Source organism: Heterodontus francisci, chromosome 24 (genome assembly GCF_036365525.1).
Source record: "Heterodontus francisci isolate sHetFra1 chromosome 24, sHetFra1.hap1, whole genome shotgun sequence".
Lineage (NCBI taxonomy): Eukaryota > Metazoa > Chordata > Chondrichthyes > Heterodontiformes > Heterodontidae > Heterodontus > Heterodontus francisci.
Window position 1 is genome coordinate 10,362,646 of NC_090394.1, and position 19,306 is coordinate 10,381,951.

At 42.4% G+C, this 19,306-nt stretch overlaps 2 protein-coding genes across 5 annotated transcripts in view; one reads left to right on the plus strand and one right to left on the minus strand.

The window, feature by feature from the left end:
• The window catches only part of c24h16orf89 (chromosome 24 C16orf89 homolog), a 146,378-nt gene that overhangs the window by 107,425 nt on the left and 19,647 nt on the right, over positions 1-19,306 (plus strand). The window contains exon 8 of one of the 2 annotated variants that reach the window (XM_068055667.1): positions 11,090-11,176. The exons of the other annotated variant lie outside the window; for it this stretch is intronic. Within the exon in view, the coding sequence (XP_067911768.1) occupies positions 11,090-11,118 (29 nt within the window). The 3' untranslated portion in view covers positions 11,119-11,176. Of the gene's footprint in view, positions 1-11,089; positions 11,177-19,306 lie in introns of those variants that run through there. 2 annotated transcript variants of the gene reach the window in all.
• ift70 (intraflagellar transport 70) overlaps positions 1-19,306 on the minus strand; it is a 250,943-nt gene that overhangs the window by 22,589 nt on the left and 209,048 nt on the right. For all 3 annotated transcript variants that reach the window (XM_068055663.1, XM_068055662.1, XM_068055664.1), the window contains 3 exons: positions 8,294-8,397; positions 5,980-6,058; positions 3,541-3,670 (listed from right to left, as the gene is read on the minus strand). In XM_068055663.1, coding sequence (XP_067911764.1) covers positions 3,541-3,670; positions 5,980-6,058; positions 8,294-8,397 — 313 coding nt within the window. The remainder of the gene's footprint in view (positions 1-3,540; positions 3,671-5,979; positions 6,059-8,293; positions 8,398-19,306) is intronic.

Here is a 19,306-nt window from a genome sequence, read left to right on the forward strand (position 1 = left end):
TGACTTGATTGAAACAAATAAGATTCTGAGAGGTCTTGACAGGGTAGATGTGGAAAAGATGTTTCCCCTTGTGGCAGAATCTAGAACGAGAGGTCATGTTTTAAAAATAAGGGGTCGTCCATCTAAGACAGAGATGAGGAGAAATGTTTTCTTTCAGAGGGTCGTGAGTCTTTGGAATTCTCTTCCTCAAAAGACAGTGGAAGCAGAGTCTTTGAATATTTTTAAGGCAGAGATAGATAGATTCTTGATAAGGAAGGGGGTGAGAGGTTATTGGGGGTAGGTGGAATGTGGAGTAATCAGTTCAGTCATGAACTTATTGAATGGCAGAGCAGGCTTGAGGGGCCGAGTGGCTTATTCCTGCTCCTAATTCGTATGTATGTTCGTGAGAGAACAAGGGAATTATAGACCAGTTGGCCTAACATCTGTTGTTCAGAAATTACTGGACTCTATAATTAAAACTAGAGTCCCCACTGAACAACTTGAAAATTTTCAGCTGATCAGAGAGAAATCCAGCATGGATTTGTAAAGGGTACGTCATACCTAACGAATCTGATTGAATTCTTTTGAAGAGGTGACTAATGTAGCGGACAGGGGAACATCTTTGGATGTTATTTATATGGACTTCCAGAAAGCATTTGATAAAGTCCCTCATAAGAGATTGTTAGCTAAAGTTGAAACCCAAGGAATTGAGGGAAAATTACTGACTTGGTTAGGAAATTGGCTGAGCGGCAGGTAGCAGAGTAGGGATAATGGGCAGGTATTATAATTGTGACTCGTGCTGTCCCACAATGATCTGTGTTGTGACCTCAACTATTCAATGTATTTATTAACGATTTAGATGATAGAGAGCCACATATCCAAGTTTACTGATGACACAAAGATAGGTGGCATTGTAAGTAGTACAGATGGGCGCATAACCTTACAAAGAGATATTGACAGATTAAATGAATGAGTAAAACTGTGGTAAATGGATTTAAATATAGGAAAGTGTGAAATCAACTATCTTGGACCTAAAAAGGATAAAATAGTGTACTTTCTAAATGGTGACAAGCTAGAAATAGTGGGAGATCCAAAGAGACTTGGGGTTCCAGGTATATCGATCATTAAAATGTCATGAACATGTGCAGAAAATAATCTAAAAGGCTAATGGAATGCTGGCCTTTATATATAGAAGTTTAGAATACAAGGGGATAGAAGTCATGCTTCAGCTATACAAAGCCCTGATCAGACCATGTCAGGAGTACTATCAGCAGTTCTGGGCACCATACCTTAGAAATGATATATTGGTCTTAGAGGGAGTGCAGTTTAGGTTTACTAGAATGATACTTGGACTCTAAGGGTTGAGCTACAAGGAGAGGTTACACAAACTAGGGTTATATTCTCTGGATCAAGGGGTGATATGATCAACGTTTTCAAGATATTAAGGGGAACAGATAGGGTAGATAGAGAGAAATTATTTCCACTGGTGCGGGAGTCCAGGACGAGGGGATATAGCCTAAAATTAGAGCCAGACCTTTCAGGAGTGAAATCAGGAGATGCTTCTATGCACCAAGGGCGGTAGAAGTTTGGAACTCTCTTCCACCAACAGCAATTGATGCTCGACCAACTGTTAATTAAATATGAGATTGATAGATTTTTGTTATCCAAAGATATTAAAGGATATGGTACAGTATATGGAGTTAGGCTGCAGATCAGTCATGTTTCACTGAATGGCCCTGTTCCTATGTTCCTATCTGTTTTTCAGCAGTACATTCATGTCACATACAATGATAATCAGTTATATAAATCTCTATACTTTTTTGGGTATTTATAAAAGTTATATTAGCTTGCTAACAGTATCTTGCAGCAACAGCTTTTTAGCTTTGTTCAGGATGCACTTCACTCTAAATACTACTCAGAATGTTTCAGAAAAGCTTTCTATATTCCATCTAATTCAGGTATAGCTGCTATTTTGAGAACATAGTTGCCAAATTAGAATCCAATTACCACAACAATTTTACCTCAATAAAATAAACTGAATAAAAAGAACCTTCAAGGTTGGATGTTTAATTCTATTCCAGCCACTGGAACATCACTTTTCAAAAGTGATTACAATATCAAAAAGGGAGGGAGGCAGAAATTAGGAAACTACAGACCAGTTAGTTTAACATCTGTCATTGGGAAATTGTTAGAATCCGTTATTAAGGAAGCAATAACAGAACATTTAGAAAGTCAAAATGCAATCCATCAGAGTCAGCATGGTTTTATGAAGGGTAAATCGTGTTTGACTAATTTTCTAGAGTTCTTCGAAGCTGTAACAAGCAAAGTGGATAATGGGGATCCTGTAGACCTAGTTTATCTGGACTTCCAGAAGGCATTTGATAAGGTGCCGCACAAAAGGTTAATACACAAGGTAAGATCACATGGGGTTAGGGGCAATTTATTAGCTTGGATAGAGGATTGGCTAACCAACAGAAAACAGAGAGTTGGGATAAATGGGTCTTTTTCTGGTTGGCAAGATGTAACTAGTGGGGTGCCACAGGGTTTGGTCCTTAGGCCCCAACTATTTACAATATATATTAATGACTTAGTTGCAGGGATAAAAGGTACTACAGCCAAATTTGCAGATGACACTAAAATAGATGGGATCGTAAGTTGCAATAAATAAATAAGAAATTTACAAATGGATATGGATAGGTTAGGTGAATGGGCCAAAATTTGGCAGATAGAGTTTAACGTGGATAGGTTTGAGGTTATCCATTTGGGCGGAAGAATAGAAAGGCAAATTATTATCTAAATAGAGAGAAACTTCAGAATGCCTCGGTGCAGAGGGATCTGGGTGTCCTCGTGCACGAATCGCAGAAAACTAGTATGCAGGTACTGCAGGTAATAAGGAAGGCAAATGGAGTTTTGGCATTTATTGCTAAAGGAATAGAATATAAAAGTAGGGAAGTGTTGCTGCAACTGTACAGAGCATTAATGAAACCGCACCTGGAGTATTGCGTACAGTTTTGGTCCCCTTATATGAGGAGGGATGTTCAGAGGAGGTTCACTAGATTGATTCCAGGGATGAGGGGTTTGTCTCATGAAGAGAGATTGAGCAGTTTAGGCCTTTACTCTCTTGAGTTTAGAAGAATGAGAGGAGATCTAATTGAGGTATATAAGATGATTAAGGGGATTGACAAAATAGACGTAGAGAGGGTGTTTCCTCTTGTGGGCAATCTAGAACGAGAGGTCATAGTTTTAGGATAAGGGGTAGCAGATTTAAAACAGAGATGAGGAGAAATTACTTCTCTCAAAGGGTCGTGGGTCTGTGGAATTCACTACCCCAGACTGCGGTGGATGCCGGGACATTGAGTAAATTTAAGGAGGAGATAGACAGATTTTTAATTAGTAAAGGGTTGAAGGGTTATGGAGAACGGGCAGGAAAGTGGAGTTGAGATCAGCCATGACCGTACTGAATGGCGGAGCAGGCTCGAGGGGCTGAATTGCCTATTCCTGCTCCTAGTTCTTATTACCTTATATCGTTCAATATCTTGAGTAATACTGATTGGTACTTACTTTCACAATGCTCTAAGAACTGAATACATTCTTGTATAACAGTGTCCCTTAGCATAATCATATGTTTTGCCATATTTTCCAGTAAAGACAAGAAGCACCGTTTGGCATAATACCAAGTATCTGTTCCAAGCTGTAAAGAAAAAGACAAATTTTTGTAGAGAGCTTTAAAAGCATGAAACGTGACCAACATTTTGTACTGAACCAGCTGGGGTTGTTAATGATATACAACAATTGTATTTCATGAACTTGAAGGTGTGTAACACGGCTACAAAATCATTTGTTAGAAAATACTTTTATTTATCTTTTCTAAAAGTTTCATGTATTGGGATCCACTTGTCTATTTTAAAACATCAGGTTCAAAGTAGATTGCATGAATTTCTTTCATAGAAATGGTATCTATCGAAAGATATTTCTGTTATTTTGTAAATCAAAAATTTCCAAGCATTCATGAACACTTTGTGTGAAGGGGCAGCACAGTGGCACAGTGGTTAGCACCGCAGCCTCACAGCTCCAGGGACCCGGGTTCGATTCTGGGTACTGCCTGTGTGGAGTTTGCAAGTTCTCCCTGTGTCTGCATGGGTTTTCCCCGGGTGCTCTGGTTTCCTGCTACAGCCAAAGACTTGCAGGTGATAGGTAAATTGGCTGTTGTAAATTGCCCCTAGTGTAGGTAGGTGATAGGGAATATGGGATTACTGTAGGGTTAGTATAAATGGGTGGTTGTTGGTCGGCACAGACTCGGTGGGCCGAAGGGCCTGTTTCAGTGCTGTATCTCTAAATAAATAAGAAATAAAAAAAAGTAGGGTTTTTTGCCACCTCAACTTAAAAGAATTTTCAACCCTATTATTGTTTTGTGAAAAACATTATTTTGTTTTCCACTAGCAATATCTGTAATCTACTGGTACACAATTTTATTTACAAACAATTTCTATATATAAGTGGTCAGACATTAACAAGTATGCAAATCAAACACTCCAGATAGAGTACCTAAACCAGAAAAAACACATTTTGAGGCATTACACTGTAACTGCATTGTAGTTTTAATGTCAGAGAATGCATATTGAAATGCAGTAAGATAAATTAATTTTAAAGTTCAAAGGATTAGTTTCATTTACACAAATCCTAATATTTACATTATTGAAATATTTGCACAGTATTTGATGGTGATTGCCAATTAAAAAAAATCAGTTTTCGTTTCCCTTGACTTCCACTCCTGATGTAAAATTCTACGAACCATCTCTCATCCAATCTCTAACCCTTCTTCAATTTCTAAGAAGTAAAATATTTGACTTGTTATCTAAATTGTTATTTTTGGTAGAGGAATATACAACACTGGAAAACTGGAATATGAAATTCATCCCAAGGCATTGTCGATCAAGGAAACGACAATGAAATTGTTGAATACAATGTTAATTTCATGAGTAACATCAAAAGAGTTGCAATAATTATACTTCTCACTGACAACAAACACCAATGCACTACCATTTGATTTATTTCAATTTCACAGAGTAGCTCTGATTGGGTTATTGCCTTGCATTGTATCAGACAAGCCTATATCACATGCACCTATAACTCATCCATGTAATGAAATGCAGTGCTTTCTTAATGTTCGCTGTTGATATAGTACTGCACACATTGGGCTTGATTTTCCTGGAAAAATAACAGTGTGCTAACATATAAATCAGCCAGGAGGTTCAGGGGATGAAGAGAAACAGTGTGAGCTACGAATCTCCAGAACCAGCTGATAGATTTATACTGCTCCATTGTTCACCTCATGCAAATGGCATTTCACCCTTAACCTCCCTGTTATTTTTAAGAACTGGCTGGATTTACATATTAAACTCACTGCAGAAAGTTATTTAATAACATAAATGCCCTTTTAATGACATGATAATTGTTAATGCAATGTCAATCAATCTCTCTAGCACCGAAAGGGAAGAATTTAAACTATTGCACATCAGTCCTGTATTTGGTAATTCATCGTTAGAGCTTTTCAAGATACCAAATTTTTACACTTCTTCCTTACTTTTCTTTCATGATCTACACAACTGGAAATGGCTTCTTGCTAAAGTCAAGTATTTGCCAATTATCACAAACCAGCTTTCAGGTGTCTCAATTTTGACTAGTTAATTTCTTAATCAATGATTGATACAGACTGAACCAATGTTGGATTTCCAGGTGATTTGCAATAGAATTATTCAAACAATCTGAATACAACTGGTATTTTTGATTTTTTTTGTCTCAAGTGATTTAGCATTTGTGGACATTTTAAGCAAACTGTCATAATTACACACATTTTAAAGAGGTTAATTTGAAAGCTAGAATTGGATTGCCAAAATGGTCTGATCTGATTTACTTTGCAGACTAGCAATATTATTGTACAAGCCTTACTTGGTTAGAAGTTTTCAGTTGATAAAATCTGCCAGCTTTGTTTCACCTTACCTTTTTATTGTATGGCTCCAAGCTTTTTATAACTCTTGAAATGCCAAATTCATAATTTCCTTTAGCACAGTATAAGGTCCTGAGAGAATGAAAAACATAAATCTACATCAAAAGAGAAAAGCATTAATTTTATCACTAACAATATCAACGTATAATTGAAGGAACTGTAATAAGAGTAGCTTTTTATTTCTTTTTTAAAAAGAGAGTTGTTAACTTTCTCAGAATAACTAAACACTTAATAACAGGGTCAGGATGCAAGTAGATTGGATGTGAATGTGCATCTGCCATCTACCCCATACACAAACATGTAAAACAACCGTGGCTCAGTAGCAGCAATGCTGTAAAGCTTGTATTAAACCATATTTTAATTTGGCATATATACCATTACTGGTACAAAGTACAATCCGAATCCTAAAACTATCCATTAAAGACCACACCGCCTTGGTTTCCATAAGCATCAGAAAATAATCCCCCAAAAGTTCACCTTCAGCTATATTAATGCATTTTTGTTTCTTTATCACTCATTAGCATGAGTTTGTTCCATTGGCAGCCCCTTTTCACTGAGGATTCAATTACATAAAGAATCTCAATGGAACTAATCATCCTTCACATCATAAAAGTACCTGTCCACTAGTATAAAATTTTAAACAAAATCTGTTTATGGATGTTGAAAGTCTTGGTTATACTTTGAAGTGTTTTAAAATTCTTTCTTTCTGCTTTGGAGCTGGAGATTTATAAGCACCTTCCTAACTGCAAACATTCCTCTCTACATAACAATTACAGTTTGACTGCAAATTGGATTTACTTACATATATAAAAAGGACAGGTGAATTTAAATATAGCTCTACCAATCAAATAGAATATTACTCAACTTATCACAAACAATGTCATGCAAAACCTGCTAGTCTGAATAAAATATGACTTAAGGATTTGCAATTGATTGCAATGAAATGTGGTTTTCATATCACATATATTACCATGTTATACTGGTTTACATTTACATATTGTGTATATGTGAACTTGATTTGAACTATTTCCTCATGATCCATTGATAATTAAGCAAAAATCAAAATATAGGGGACATAATTTTTATTGGAAGAAACAACCTGCCTATTGATTTTAATAAAGATCAATTTTCAAAGATGGAAATATGTATGCAACACCCTGATTGGATTGTCCCAAAATACATGAATTAATCTAACTTAAGAAAATCATCAGAAGGTTCCATATCCTTTGAAGTAAGTTACTTCAAAAAGAACAAAGAACAGTACAGCACAGGAACAGGCCATTCGCCCCTCAAAGCCTGTGCCGATCTTGATGCCTGTTTAAACTAAAACCTTCTGCACTTCCGGGGTCCGTATCCCTCTATTCCCATTCTATTCATGTATTTGTCAAGATGCCTCTTACACGTCTCTCTGATACCTGCTTCCAGCACCTCCCCCGGCAACAAGTTCCAGGCACTCACCACCCTCTGTGTAAAGAACTTGCCTCGCACATCCCCTCGAAACCTTGCCCCTCTCACCTTAAACCTATGTCCCCTAGTAACTGACTCTTCCACCCTGGGAAAAAGCTTCTGACTATCCACTCTGTCCATGCCGCTCAGATGACAGTTAGATCCTCTAACCTCTAGTGGCATTATTAATTTAGTGTAATACATTGTTTTTTATTTTGAAGTGACCTGAAGTGACTGGATTTTGGGTAGAAGTCAGTAAATGCCCTCACAACACTGAACTGTGCATCTCTGGGAATTTTGCTACATGCATTCTCTGAAATCTGGCTTTATTTTTGGACCAAATCTAAATAAAAATTCTTTATCATAAGCAAATTTTTGTGCGAAGGTAAAACTAAAACAGTCAGTTAATGGAAATAATTGGTTGATGTAGTTGATGACACATCTGAACAGATAATGCTAGAAAGGAGAACTGTTCAATCTCAGTTTTATGAGAAGATTCTTTTTTTTTTAGAAAATGCTTTTTAAAATTTCATTCGAGGTACAATGACATGAATGCTACATTTTAAAGTTTAGCCTGGACAATCACTGTCAGTCTTCATAGTGTCACCGCTGCATTTATTATCCAAACTCTGATGTCCATGGCATCACAACTTGCATTCCCTAAGCACTCAATTGACTTACTTGGAGTCAGCATCTATCTTGCAATGTTTTTCTGCCTCCTGAAAATTATTTCAGCCCCTCAGCAACTATACCATTCAAGGTATCATTTATTTCTCTGAGATGCAATCCTCTGTTATATACTACACACCATTTTATAGCTCTAGCAGTTAATCTGTCACCATCAAATGATCTATACCCTACCCTATGACAAGATTAACAATGCAGAGGTGATAAATTTTTTTGTCTGGATCATCATATGCCAGTTGCTCCTCTTCCTTTTCAATCTTCCTCATCAGTTCCTCTGCCTTTCAAGGGAGACATATACATCCACATTAGTACAAAGTAAGCTAACTGAAAACAGGCCTTTCATAAAAACAATTCATAAAATCAATGTGTTTACTTCTGAAAGTGTGACCAAAATATAAACAGATATTTGAACAATATTAATGTAAGTGTAAGTAAATGGAAGTACAGAATAAGCTATGAAGGCAATCCCTCAACAAGCAGTCACAGTATTTAAAATTTATTTCTTCAGAATACATCTCTTATATATATTACTAAATTATATATTCATCATCTCAGTCGTCAGAAATGATTTGGTAATTTTTGTGTATTTATATATTTATACAAGAACTTACTAGCCAATGGTTAATTACAAAACTATGAAAACTTGTACTTATAAATGCTTTCATCAATGCAATACTTTGAAATGCAGTTACTGTTGTTATGTCTTGGGGAAACGGAGAACAGATTGAACAGTGAGAGGCACCTGAGCGGGCCAGTGCAGCATCATGGAAGAGGACCAGAATGTATTTAAATAGTACAGAGAGCCCAAGTGGGAGTAGCGGAACACTGCATGAGAAACGTGGGGTCAATAGTAACAGCAGAGAAACCCGAGCGGGACAACAGAACATCACAGAAGAGGCCTGAAGCGAAGTTAAACAGCACAGGGAACTAAAATGCATCACTTCACACTTCTCTGCATTAAATTTCACCTGCCATGTGTCTGCCCATTTCACCAGTCTGTCTATGAGAGATAAGGAATACAAGGAGGAGAAGGAGAGATCCTTGGGGAACTCTGGGGTAATGGTGTGGAAACTGGAAGAAGACAACCATTGCATGTGATTTGCTAGCTACGACTGGATTAACAAGAATGGAACCAGTTGGGGGAAGGCCCTCAACAATAGTCACACCACATAGAGAGTTACGGGTACACGTTGAGGAGTGTGCAATTGTCAGTCAGCAGGATATGAGGAACCTAGTGGAGAGAGGAGAAACTGCAGGCTCTTGTCCTGTGCAACAGCTATAATGCACTTGCTACCTGAAAGGATAATGTGAAAGGCTGCAGGAAGAAAAAAGACATGCTATATATATAAACAAAGTGATTGATGACAACGCTACATCATCAGGATGCGCCGCGGTGCGCACATGCGCACATGGTCTCAGGCCCTCTGCGCATGCGCTGCGGTCCGAATTGCCAGAACCAGTTTGTGCATGTGCAGATGACGTCATCGCGTAACGTCATCTTCCTCGGGGAACACGCCAGGTTGGCCTCTGCGCATGCGCAAACTGGTCCTGGCAAGCCGGACCGCAGCGCATGCGCAGAGGGCCGGAGCCCGTGTGCGCATGTGCGACAATCTTCCGAAAGCTTCGGCGCGAGTTTTTGAAAATGGAAGGAGGAGAGGTTTTGTCGGGCATTTTATCTCAATTATTTAGTCATTTTGGACATTTGCTTCATTTTTATTAGACAGAGGAAATTGTTCCAAGGTAAGTTGCTCTGAAAATATTTACATTGTCTGGGGCATCGCATGTGCTCCAGTCCCTGTTGTTAAGTTGGTCTGAAAACATTTCAAGGGAGGGGCAGGAGGGGGGAAGGGAGGGGGGAAGGGAGGGGGGAAGGGAGGGAGGGAAGGAGGAGGGAAGGGAGGGAGGGAAGGAGGAGGGAAGAGAGGGAGGGAAGGAGGAAGGAAGGGAGGGAGGGACGGGGGGTAAGGGAGGGAGGGACGGGGGGGGAAGGGAGGGAGGGACGGGGGGGGAAGGGAGGGAGGGACGGGTGGGGAAGGGAGGGAGGGACGGGTGGGGAAGGGAGGGAGGGACAGGGTGGGGAAGGGAGGGAGAGACAGGGTGGGGAAGGGAGGGAGGGGGAAAGGGAGGTCGGGAGGGAGGGGGGGAAGGGAGGTCGGGGCGGAGGGGGGAGCAGCGGAGCGGAAGGGGAGTGCCTTTTTCTGTGCATGCGCCATAAACACAAGGACTGGCTGATGAGATGGAGCCAATTAATTTGCCCAACAATTGCCCGGAAGCAGCTTCGGATGGAGGTGGCCATGCGCTGGACATCAGTCGCGTGCCACAATCCATGGATCCTGAGCGTTTCACCCCCTGGCCTAATGATCTGATGGACCATACATACGCCTGCCTGTTCAAAGCTCCACTTCCCCCACCTGCGGTACCCTCTCCTTGCTGTTCAGTTACACAGTCACCTGTTCCTGCACTCATCCGAGCAGTGCACATGGACACACAGTCACCTGTTCCTGCACCCATCCAAGCAGTGCACGTGGACACACAGCCACATGTTTCCCCAACCGCCCTTGAAACAACCATGCAGAGCCTTGTGAGACTCCGCAATTGCCAGCTGCTGCCTGTCAAGCAGAGAAGGCGTCCAAAGGGGTCAAGCACTTGGGGAACATTCAGCAAGAAGAGACTGAGCACTAAAAGAAACAAGCATGCAGTGTCCAGTGGTAGCACAAATGTGAATGCTCTTGCTGCGTACACAACTGGTGAGGTGGGAGTGCAGCCACACCATTCTCCATCCTCAGTGTTGCTTTAAGGCAAAGGTAGATAAGAGTGAAAGAAATGGAAGATGATGCTGATAGTAGTAGGCAGTATTAAATGGGAATGGATGGGAAGACGCACGAGTAGCATAACCACTAGCAGGGAACAGCTGGGCTAAATGGCCTGCTTTATGTTCATAATCCAAAAGAAATGTGCTTCTTTTTCCAGCACCCTCACATCATTCATGTTTTCCCTGAGAGCAGCATTGAACCATCACGAGATAGGGGCAGTTACATCATCCTGACTCCTACAGCTGAGGTGGGTACTAAGTGATTCATTGGCCTATACTGCAGAGCATAAAGCATGCGCAACAGTAATTTCATTGGAGGGAGGGAAGCTCTGACACTGATGTTCTTTCATTATTTCCTTTCATGTAAAATGTGCCCTTGAGAAAACAATCCTTGACACTTAAGGACGGCATTCCAGCAAAGGAGGCAGTGCAGGAGATGACGCAAGAATGTGATGATTCCTGCATCTGACGTGGGTAATAAGTGCTTCATTGGCGACGTTATCAATTGGTGCCTTCACTGCAGAACTTAAAAAGGTGTGCGCAACAGTAATTTCAGTGAATGGAGGGAGGCAAGCTCTGACTCTGATTTGCTTTTCTTCTTTTCATGTAAAACATGCCGTCGAGAAAACAATCCTCGAGACTTACGGTCAGCATTCAAGCAACGAAAGCAACTGGATCATGCTGCGGAGCTCATCACGATGTGGAAAGGAACATTGCATTTATGGATGAATTGGGAATGCACATTGGGATGCGCTTGGGGAACATTCACCAAGAATAGACTGAGCTCAGACTCTTGTGACTTTGCCTTCTTCACATGGACAATACAGTAGTGGAATAGAGAGCCAAGCGTTCATTCACCACAAGGCTCTCCAGGAACAATCTCTTTAGCTGTGCATAGCAGAGACTCGGCCTGTCTGTCTAACGGGAATGCTGGACACAACACTCATGTATCCATGCACAGCAGTTCCTCGGATACTTAATGAACTTAATAAAACTTTTCAATAATTAAACCCAGAATTGTTGAGGTTTTGTTTTGCATGCTATTTCCCCGACTTTGCAACTGCACTTCAGATATTCAACTATGGTGGAGGGGTGGAGGTAGGGGGGTAGAGGGAGGGGTGGGTGAAGAGGGGGAGGCGTGGGGAGAGCAGGGAGGGGTGGGGAGAGGGAGCATGCAAAATGCAGGGACCAGACAGTTGCAATGCCTGAAGTACTGTGGAGAAGGGGAGAAAGCAACTGGATTGGGCATCCGCAGCTGGAGGGAACGGCTGAATGGAGAGGGCCGGAAGCGAGAGGCCGTAGAGAGCCGCAGGGAGCGAGCATGCGAAGACCTTGGTGTCACCGGGTCCAGGGACTGGCCAGTAAGTCTTTTGCTGTTGTGTTTATGGCGCATGCACAGAAAAAGGCATTCCTCTTCCGTTCCGCTGCTCCCCCCCCTCACTCTCTCCCCTTCCTCCCCCTCCCCCCCCTCTTTCTCCCCCCCTCCCTCTCCCTCTTACTCCCCCCCTCCCTCTTTCTCCCCCCTTTCTCCCCCCCTCCCTCTCCCCCTTTCTCCCCCCCTCCGTCTCCCCCTTTCTCCCCCCTCCCTCTCCCTCTTTCTCCCCCCCTCCCTCTCCCTCTTTCTCCCCCCCTCCCTCTCCCCCCCTCTTTCTTCTCTCCCCACCGCCCCCCCCCCCCCCCGCCACCGCTACCGCTGGTCTCCCCACGCTGCTCTCCCCACCCCCCGCGCTGCTCTCCCCGGCCCCCGCGCTGCTCTCCCCGGCCCGCTCCACTCTCTCACTCCGGCCATTGTATTTTGCCACGTGCTTGTTAGGTTTCATCTCTGTGATTCTTTGAGCAGCGCCATCTTTAGTCCTGGCAGCTGCTACAGTCGCAGGCTGTGACGTTTTCGTGGCACATGCTGTATTTGCGCATGTGCCAAAACAGCGCCACCTACCGATCGCGTTGTCAACAATTGCGGTCATATATAAATATATATATTATATAGCAGTTTTCACAACTTTAGGATATCCTAAAGAGCTTTACAATCAATGAAATACTTTTGAGGTAGAGTGACTGGAGTGACTGTTGTAATGTAGAAAATATGGCAGGAAATATGTGCATAGCAAGATCCCACAAATTTCAATGAGATAAATGACTAGATAATCTGTTTTATTGATGTTGGATGAGCAATAAATAATGGTTTGAATATTGCTTTGGGTACTTTTATGTCCACTTGAGAGGGCAGAAATTTAACATCTCATGTGAAGGATGGCACCTCCGGCAGTGCAATGCTCCTCTTAGTACCGTACTGGACCATCAACCTTTATTGTATGGTTGAGCCAGTGGAATAAGACTTAAACTCACAACCTTCTGACTCAGAAGCATGAGTGCTGCCACTGAGTGATAGCTGAACACCCAAATAAACATGCCAGAATACTAAGACAGTCAAGGACAGGAAAGATTTCAAGGAGGGAGTGAAGGGGTGATGGGAGCAGCAGAATTGAAAGGATGCAGTTATAGGAGTGTTTGGTAATTAGGGGGATAGATGGTATCCCTTGAAGTTGTGACTGAAATCCAGAAGGACGTGTTGTCTATCAGGTTCATGTCGTAACTAATGAAATACAAAGGAACAGGGAGTTGGTCCTGTTAAAGGAGCTAGGAGCTAAATTATAAAGCAGGACCTTAATGATGGTAATCTCCACCAAACCATGTGCTAATTGACAGAGTGATAACCAGGAAAATAAATGTATTGTTGAAAGATTGATGTGGAAAGGATGACTTTTATTTCACGGGACACGAGCATCAATACTAGGACAGGAAGAAGCTGTGCCACTGGGACAGATTGCACCACAACCAGGCTAGGACTAAGGGATAAATAGGACTATAGAAAGGACATTCAACCAATACAAGGGGGTGTCAGGCAAGAGGTGAGGGTTTGAGTAGAAATAATAGTAACCTAAAGACAAAAAAAGAGAGCAAAGGTCAGAGCACAAACAATGATAAGGAAAATACAAATACAAGACTGCACCCAACTGCAGAAAAGGCTATAGGAAGTAATAACAAATTAGCTGTTAAAAATAAAGGAGTGATGGAAAATAAGAACATAATAAATTGCAGGTATAACAATGTACACAGCATTAGCAGCAGAAGGCGTCTAAGTCAATAAATGTGACAAGGCACCATCAGGTCAAATGTGCAGGGTGGGAAGAGTTACTAAAAAAAAAATTCTGCGCCCGAACGCACATAGCACAAGGGGAAAACAAGTGAGTTAGAAGCACAAGGTCAGCTTTAATGGTTTTGATATAGTTGTTGTAAGGTCAGTGGGTTATAAGGAAAAGGAAATTGGGATAGGAAGACGAGCAGCAATATTGATAAAGAAAACAGGGACTTCAGTAAGGGTGATCATACAGTGGAAACACTTTGGGCAGAAGTAAGGATAAAGCAAAAGATGCAAAACTCTGCTGAGAGTTGTTTACAGAATCACAGTGCAGAAGAGGCCCTTCGGCCCATCGAGTCTGCACCGGTGCATTAAAGACACCTGACCTGTCTACCTAATCCCATTTGCCAGCACTTGGCCCAAAGCCTTGAATGTTATGACGTGCTAAGTGCTCATCTAGGTACATTTTAAAGAATGTGAGGCAACCTGCCTCTACCACCCTCCCAGGCAGTGCATTCCAGACCGTCACCACCCTCTGGGTAAAAAAGTTCTTCCTCAAATCCCCCTTAAACCTCCTGCCCCTCACCTTAAACTTGTGACCCCTCGTAACTGACCCTTCAACTAAGGGAAACAGCTGCTCCCTATCCACCCTGTCCATGCCCCTCATAATCTTGTACACCTCGATCAGGTCACCCCTCAGTCTTCTCTGACCCAGCGAAAACAACCCAAGCCTTCCAACCTCTCTTCATAGCTTAAATGTTCCATCCCAGGCAACATCCTGGTGAATTGCCTCTGCACCCCCTCCAATGCAATCACTTCCTTCCTATAATGTGGTGACCAGAATTGCACACAGTACTCCAGCTGTGGCCTTACCAAAGTTCTGTACAACTCCAACATGACCTCCCTGCTTTTGTAATCTATGCCTCGATTGATAAAGGCAAGTGTCCCATATGCCTTTTTCACCACCCTATTAACCTGCTCTTCTGCCTTCAGAGATCTATGGACAAACACGCCAAGGTCCCTTTGTTCATCGAAACTTCCCAGTGTCAGGCCATTCATTGAATACTTCCGTGTCACATTATTCCTTCCAAAGTTTTTCACCTCACACTTTTCAGCGTTAAATTCCATCTGCCACTTTTCTGCCCATTTGACCATCTCGTCTATATTTTCCTGTAACCTAAGACACTGCACCTCACTGTTCACCACTCAGCCAATCTTTGTGTCATCCGTGAACTCACTGATCCTGCCCCCCATATAGTCATCTACGTCGTTTATATAAATGACAAACAATAGGGGACCCAGCACAGATCCCTGTGGTACGCCACTGGACACTGTCTTCCTTTCACTGTCATCACTCTCTGTCTCCTACAACTAAGCCAATTTTGAATCCACCTTGTATCCCATGTGCATTTGCTTTCTTGCTAAGTCTTCCATGTGGGACCTTGTCAAAGGCTTTGCTGAAATCCATGTAAACTACATCAACTGCACTACCCTCATCTACACACCTGGTCACATGCTCAAAAAATTCAATCAAATTTGTTAGGCATGACCTCCCTCTGACAAAGCCATGCTGACTATTCCTAATCAAATTTTGCCTCTCCAAGTGGAGATAGATTCTCTCCTTCAGAATTTTCTCCAATAGTTTCCCTCCCACTGACGTGAGACTCACTGGTCTGTAGTTCCCTGGCTTATCTCTACAACCTTTCTTAAATAGTGAGACCACATTAGTTGTTCTCCAGACCTCTGGCACCTCCCCCGTGGCCAGAGAGGAATTCAAAATTAGGATCAGAGCCCCTGCAATCTCCACCCTCGCCTCCCACAGCATCCTGGGACACAAATCGTCCAGACCTGGAGATTTGTCCACTTTTAAGCCTTCCAAAACCTCCAATACCTTGTCACTCCCTATGACAATTTGCTCAAGAACCTCACAGTCTCTCTCTCTAAGTTCCATGTCTACATCCTCATTCTCGTGGGTGAAGACAGATGTGAAGTAGTCATTCAACACCCTACCAATGTCCTCTGGCTTCACCCACACATTTTCCCTAATGGGTCCTACTCTTTCCCTGGTTATCCGCTTCCCATTGATATACTTATCGAATATCTTGGGATTTTCCCTACTTTTACCAGCCAGAGCTTTCTCATATCCCCTCTTTGCTCTCCTAATTGCTTTCTTAAGCTCCATCCTACAGTGGGTGGCGCAGTGGTTAGCACCGCAGCTTCACAGCTCCAGCGACCTGGGTTCAATTCTGGGTACTGCCCGTGTGGAGTCTGCAAGTTCTCCCTGTGTCTGCGTGGGTTTCCTCCAGGTGCTCCGGTTTCCTCCCACAAGCCAAAAGACTTGCAGGTTGGTAGGTAAATTGGCCATTATAAATTGCCCCTAGTATAGGTAGGTGGTAGGGAAATATAGAGACAGGTGGGGATGTGGTAGGAATATGGGATTAGTGTAGGATTAGTATATGGGTGGTTGATGGTCGGCACAGACTCGGTGGGCCGAAGGGCCTATTTCAATGCTGTATCTCTAAACTAAACTAAACTAAACTTTCTGTATTCCACTAATGCTCTCCTTGTATTTGCTAAAAGCCTCTCTTTTCCTTCTCATCTTACCCTGAATGTTTCTGGTCATCCATGGTTCTCTGGGCTTGTTGCTCCTACCTATTACCCTAGAGGGAACATGTTGGGCCTGTACCCTCCCCATTTCCTTTTTGAATGCCCCCCACTGCTCTTCTGTAGATTTCCCGACAAGTAACTCATTCCAGTCTACCTTGGCCAGATCCTGCCTTATTTTACTAAAATTCGGTCTCCCCCAATCCAAAACCGTTTTTTGCAACTTGCCTATTTCTTTCTCCATAACAAGCTTAAACTGTACCATGTTATGGTCACTATCACCAAAATGCTCCCCTACCAACACATCAACCACCTGTCCGGCATCATTCCCCAGAATTAGGTCCAGCACTGCACCCTCCCTTGTTGGATCCTCTACATATTGGGCTAAAAAGTTCTCCTGTATACATTTTAAGAACTCCACTCCATCTAAGCCCTTAACACGATGACTATCCCAATTAATGTTGGGAAAGTTGAAATCACCTGATATAATTACCCTATTATTTTTACACACCTCTTGTACTTGATTCAAAAATTCAATTGGATTAGTCAAGCATGATGTGCCCTTTACAAATCCGTGATGGCTAACCTTAATTAACTGAAACCTCTCCAAGTGTCTGTTGATTTTTTTCCTTGATTTAATCAAGGCATTCAGAAAGGAATAAATCGTTACCTGAAAAGAAAGAATGTGCAGGGTTATGGGGAGAAGGCGGAGGAATGGCACTAAGTAAATTGCTCACTCGGAGTGCTTGTGCAGACACGATGGGCCACATGGCCTCCTTCTGTGACTACTGTTTCTAAAACCTTACCCACCACTGATGTTAAACTAACTGGCCTGTAGCTGCGAGGACTGGCCTTACACCCTTTCTTGAATAAGGGTGACACATTTGCCACTCTTCAACCCTCCATATCGAGGGACAATTGGAAGATTGTGACAAGCCCATCTGCTATCTCCATCTCCACTTCCTTTAGCAACCTGGGATGCAAGCCATTTGGACAGGTGAATTATTAACCCTAAGCATAGCCAGCCTTTCCAGTACCTTTGCCCTCTCAATTTTACTCTATCCATTGCCTCTACTCTCTCCACTTCTACCAATATTTTGTCAGATTTCTCTTCCTTATTAAACACTGATACAAAGTACTCATTAAGTATTCTAGCTGTGTCTAGTGCCTCTAAGTATAGATTACCCTCTTTGTCCCTAATAAGCCTCACTCCTGCTCTTACTACCCGCTTACTATTTACATGCCAGTAGAAGATTTTGGGTTCCTTTATGTTGACAGCCATTCTATTCTCATATTCTCTCTTTGCCAGTCTTATTTTACTCTTCACCTCCCCTCTCAACTTATTGCATTTGGCCTGGTACTCACTTGAAGGACTTACCTGAAATGCATCATACACCCTCTTTTGTGAGTTCATCATGATCTCTAACTCCCCCGTCACCCAAGGAGCCCTGTCTTTGGTTCCCCTACCTTTCACCCTAGTTGCAATGTACCTAGCCTGTACCTGAAGAATCTCTTCCTTGAAAATAACCCATTGTTCCTTTAAAGTTTTTACTGTCAGTGTTGGGTTCCATTTTATCCTGGCTAGATCCCTTCTCATCGCATTCAAATTAGCCCTTTTCCAATCCAGCCATTCTACCTTATATTGTTCCTTGCTTTTCTGTATAACGAGTCTAAACCTTATGATACAATGATCACTCTTACCCAAGTGCTCCCTCATGGACACTTGGTCCGCTTGGCCCACCTCATTTCCCAGCATTAGATCCAGCAATGCCTCCTTTCCAGTTGGGCCGAGAACATACTGGTCAAGGAAGTTCTCCAGAAATTCCTTCCCCTCCTTTACTCTAAAATTATCTCAATTGACATTTGGGTAAATAAAGTCCATCAATATCACCATTCTATAGTTCTTGCACATCTCTGTGATTTCCCTGCAAATTTGCTCCACTGTCTCTCTCTCTCTCTCACTATTTGGAGGTCTATAGAGTACCCTTAGTAATGTGATAATACCCCTTTTGCTTCTCAATGTTAACCAAATGGATTCTGTCCTTGCCCCCTCAAGAATATCCTCCTTTTCCAACACTACAATGTCTTCCCTAATCAGTACTGCCATCCCACCTCCCTTCTTTCCTTCTCTATCTTTCTGAACACTTTATATCCTTGTATATAAAGTACCAAGACTTCACCATTTTTAAGCCATGTTTCTGTCATTGCCACTACATCACATTCCCATACTGCTGTTTGTGCTTAGGCACCAACCTAATTCAGCACACTTTGTGCGCTTACATACATGCATTGTGCATCTCACAGCTTGCACACACTGACAGATACATCACCCAAACAGATGACACACTTCCCTTTCTCATGCAGGACTAGTTGGCACACAACTGAAGACAGCAGGTGAAAACCAGTGGAGGACAGGGCACCCGCATGTCCTTAGCCCCATGGAGGAGACAGTGCACACCATCATTGGAACGGCCATTGCTGAGGCCATGTACAGCGGTGGGGCTGAAATGACAGAAGATGGGCAATCCCATATTTAATCCTCCTTCTCACATCCCACTTCCCTCTCAATCCACAATCTCTTTAGATTTAGAAGCTTGAGGTGGTGTATGTAACCTCTTACATTTCCCCCTCC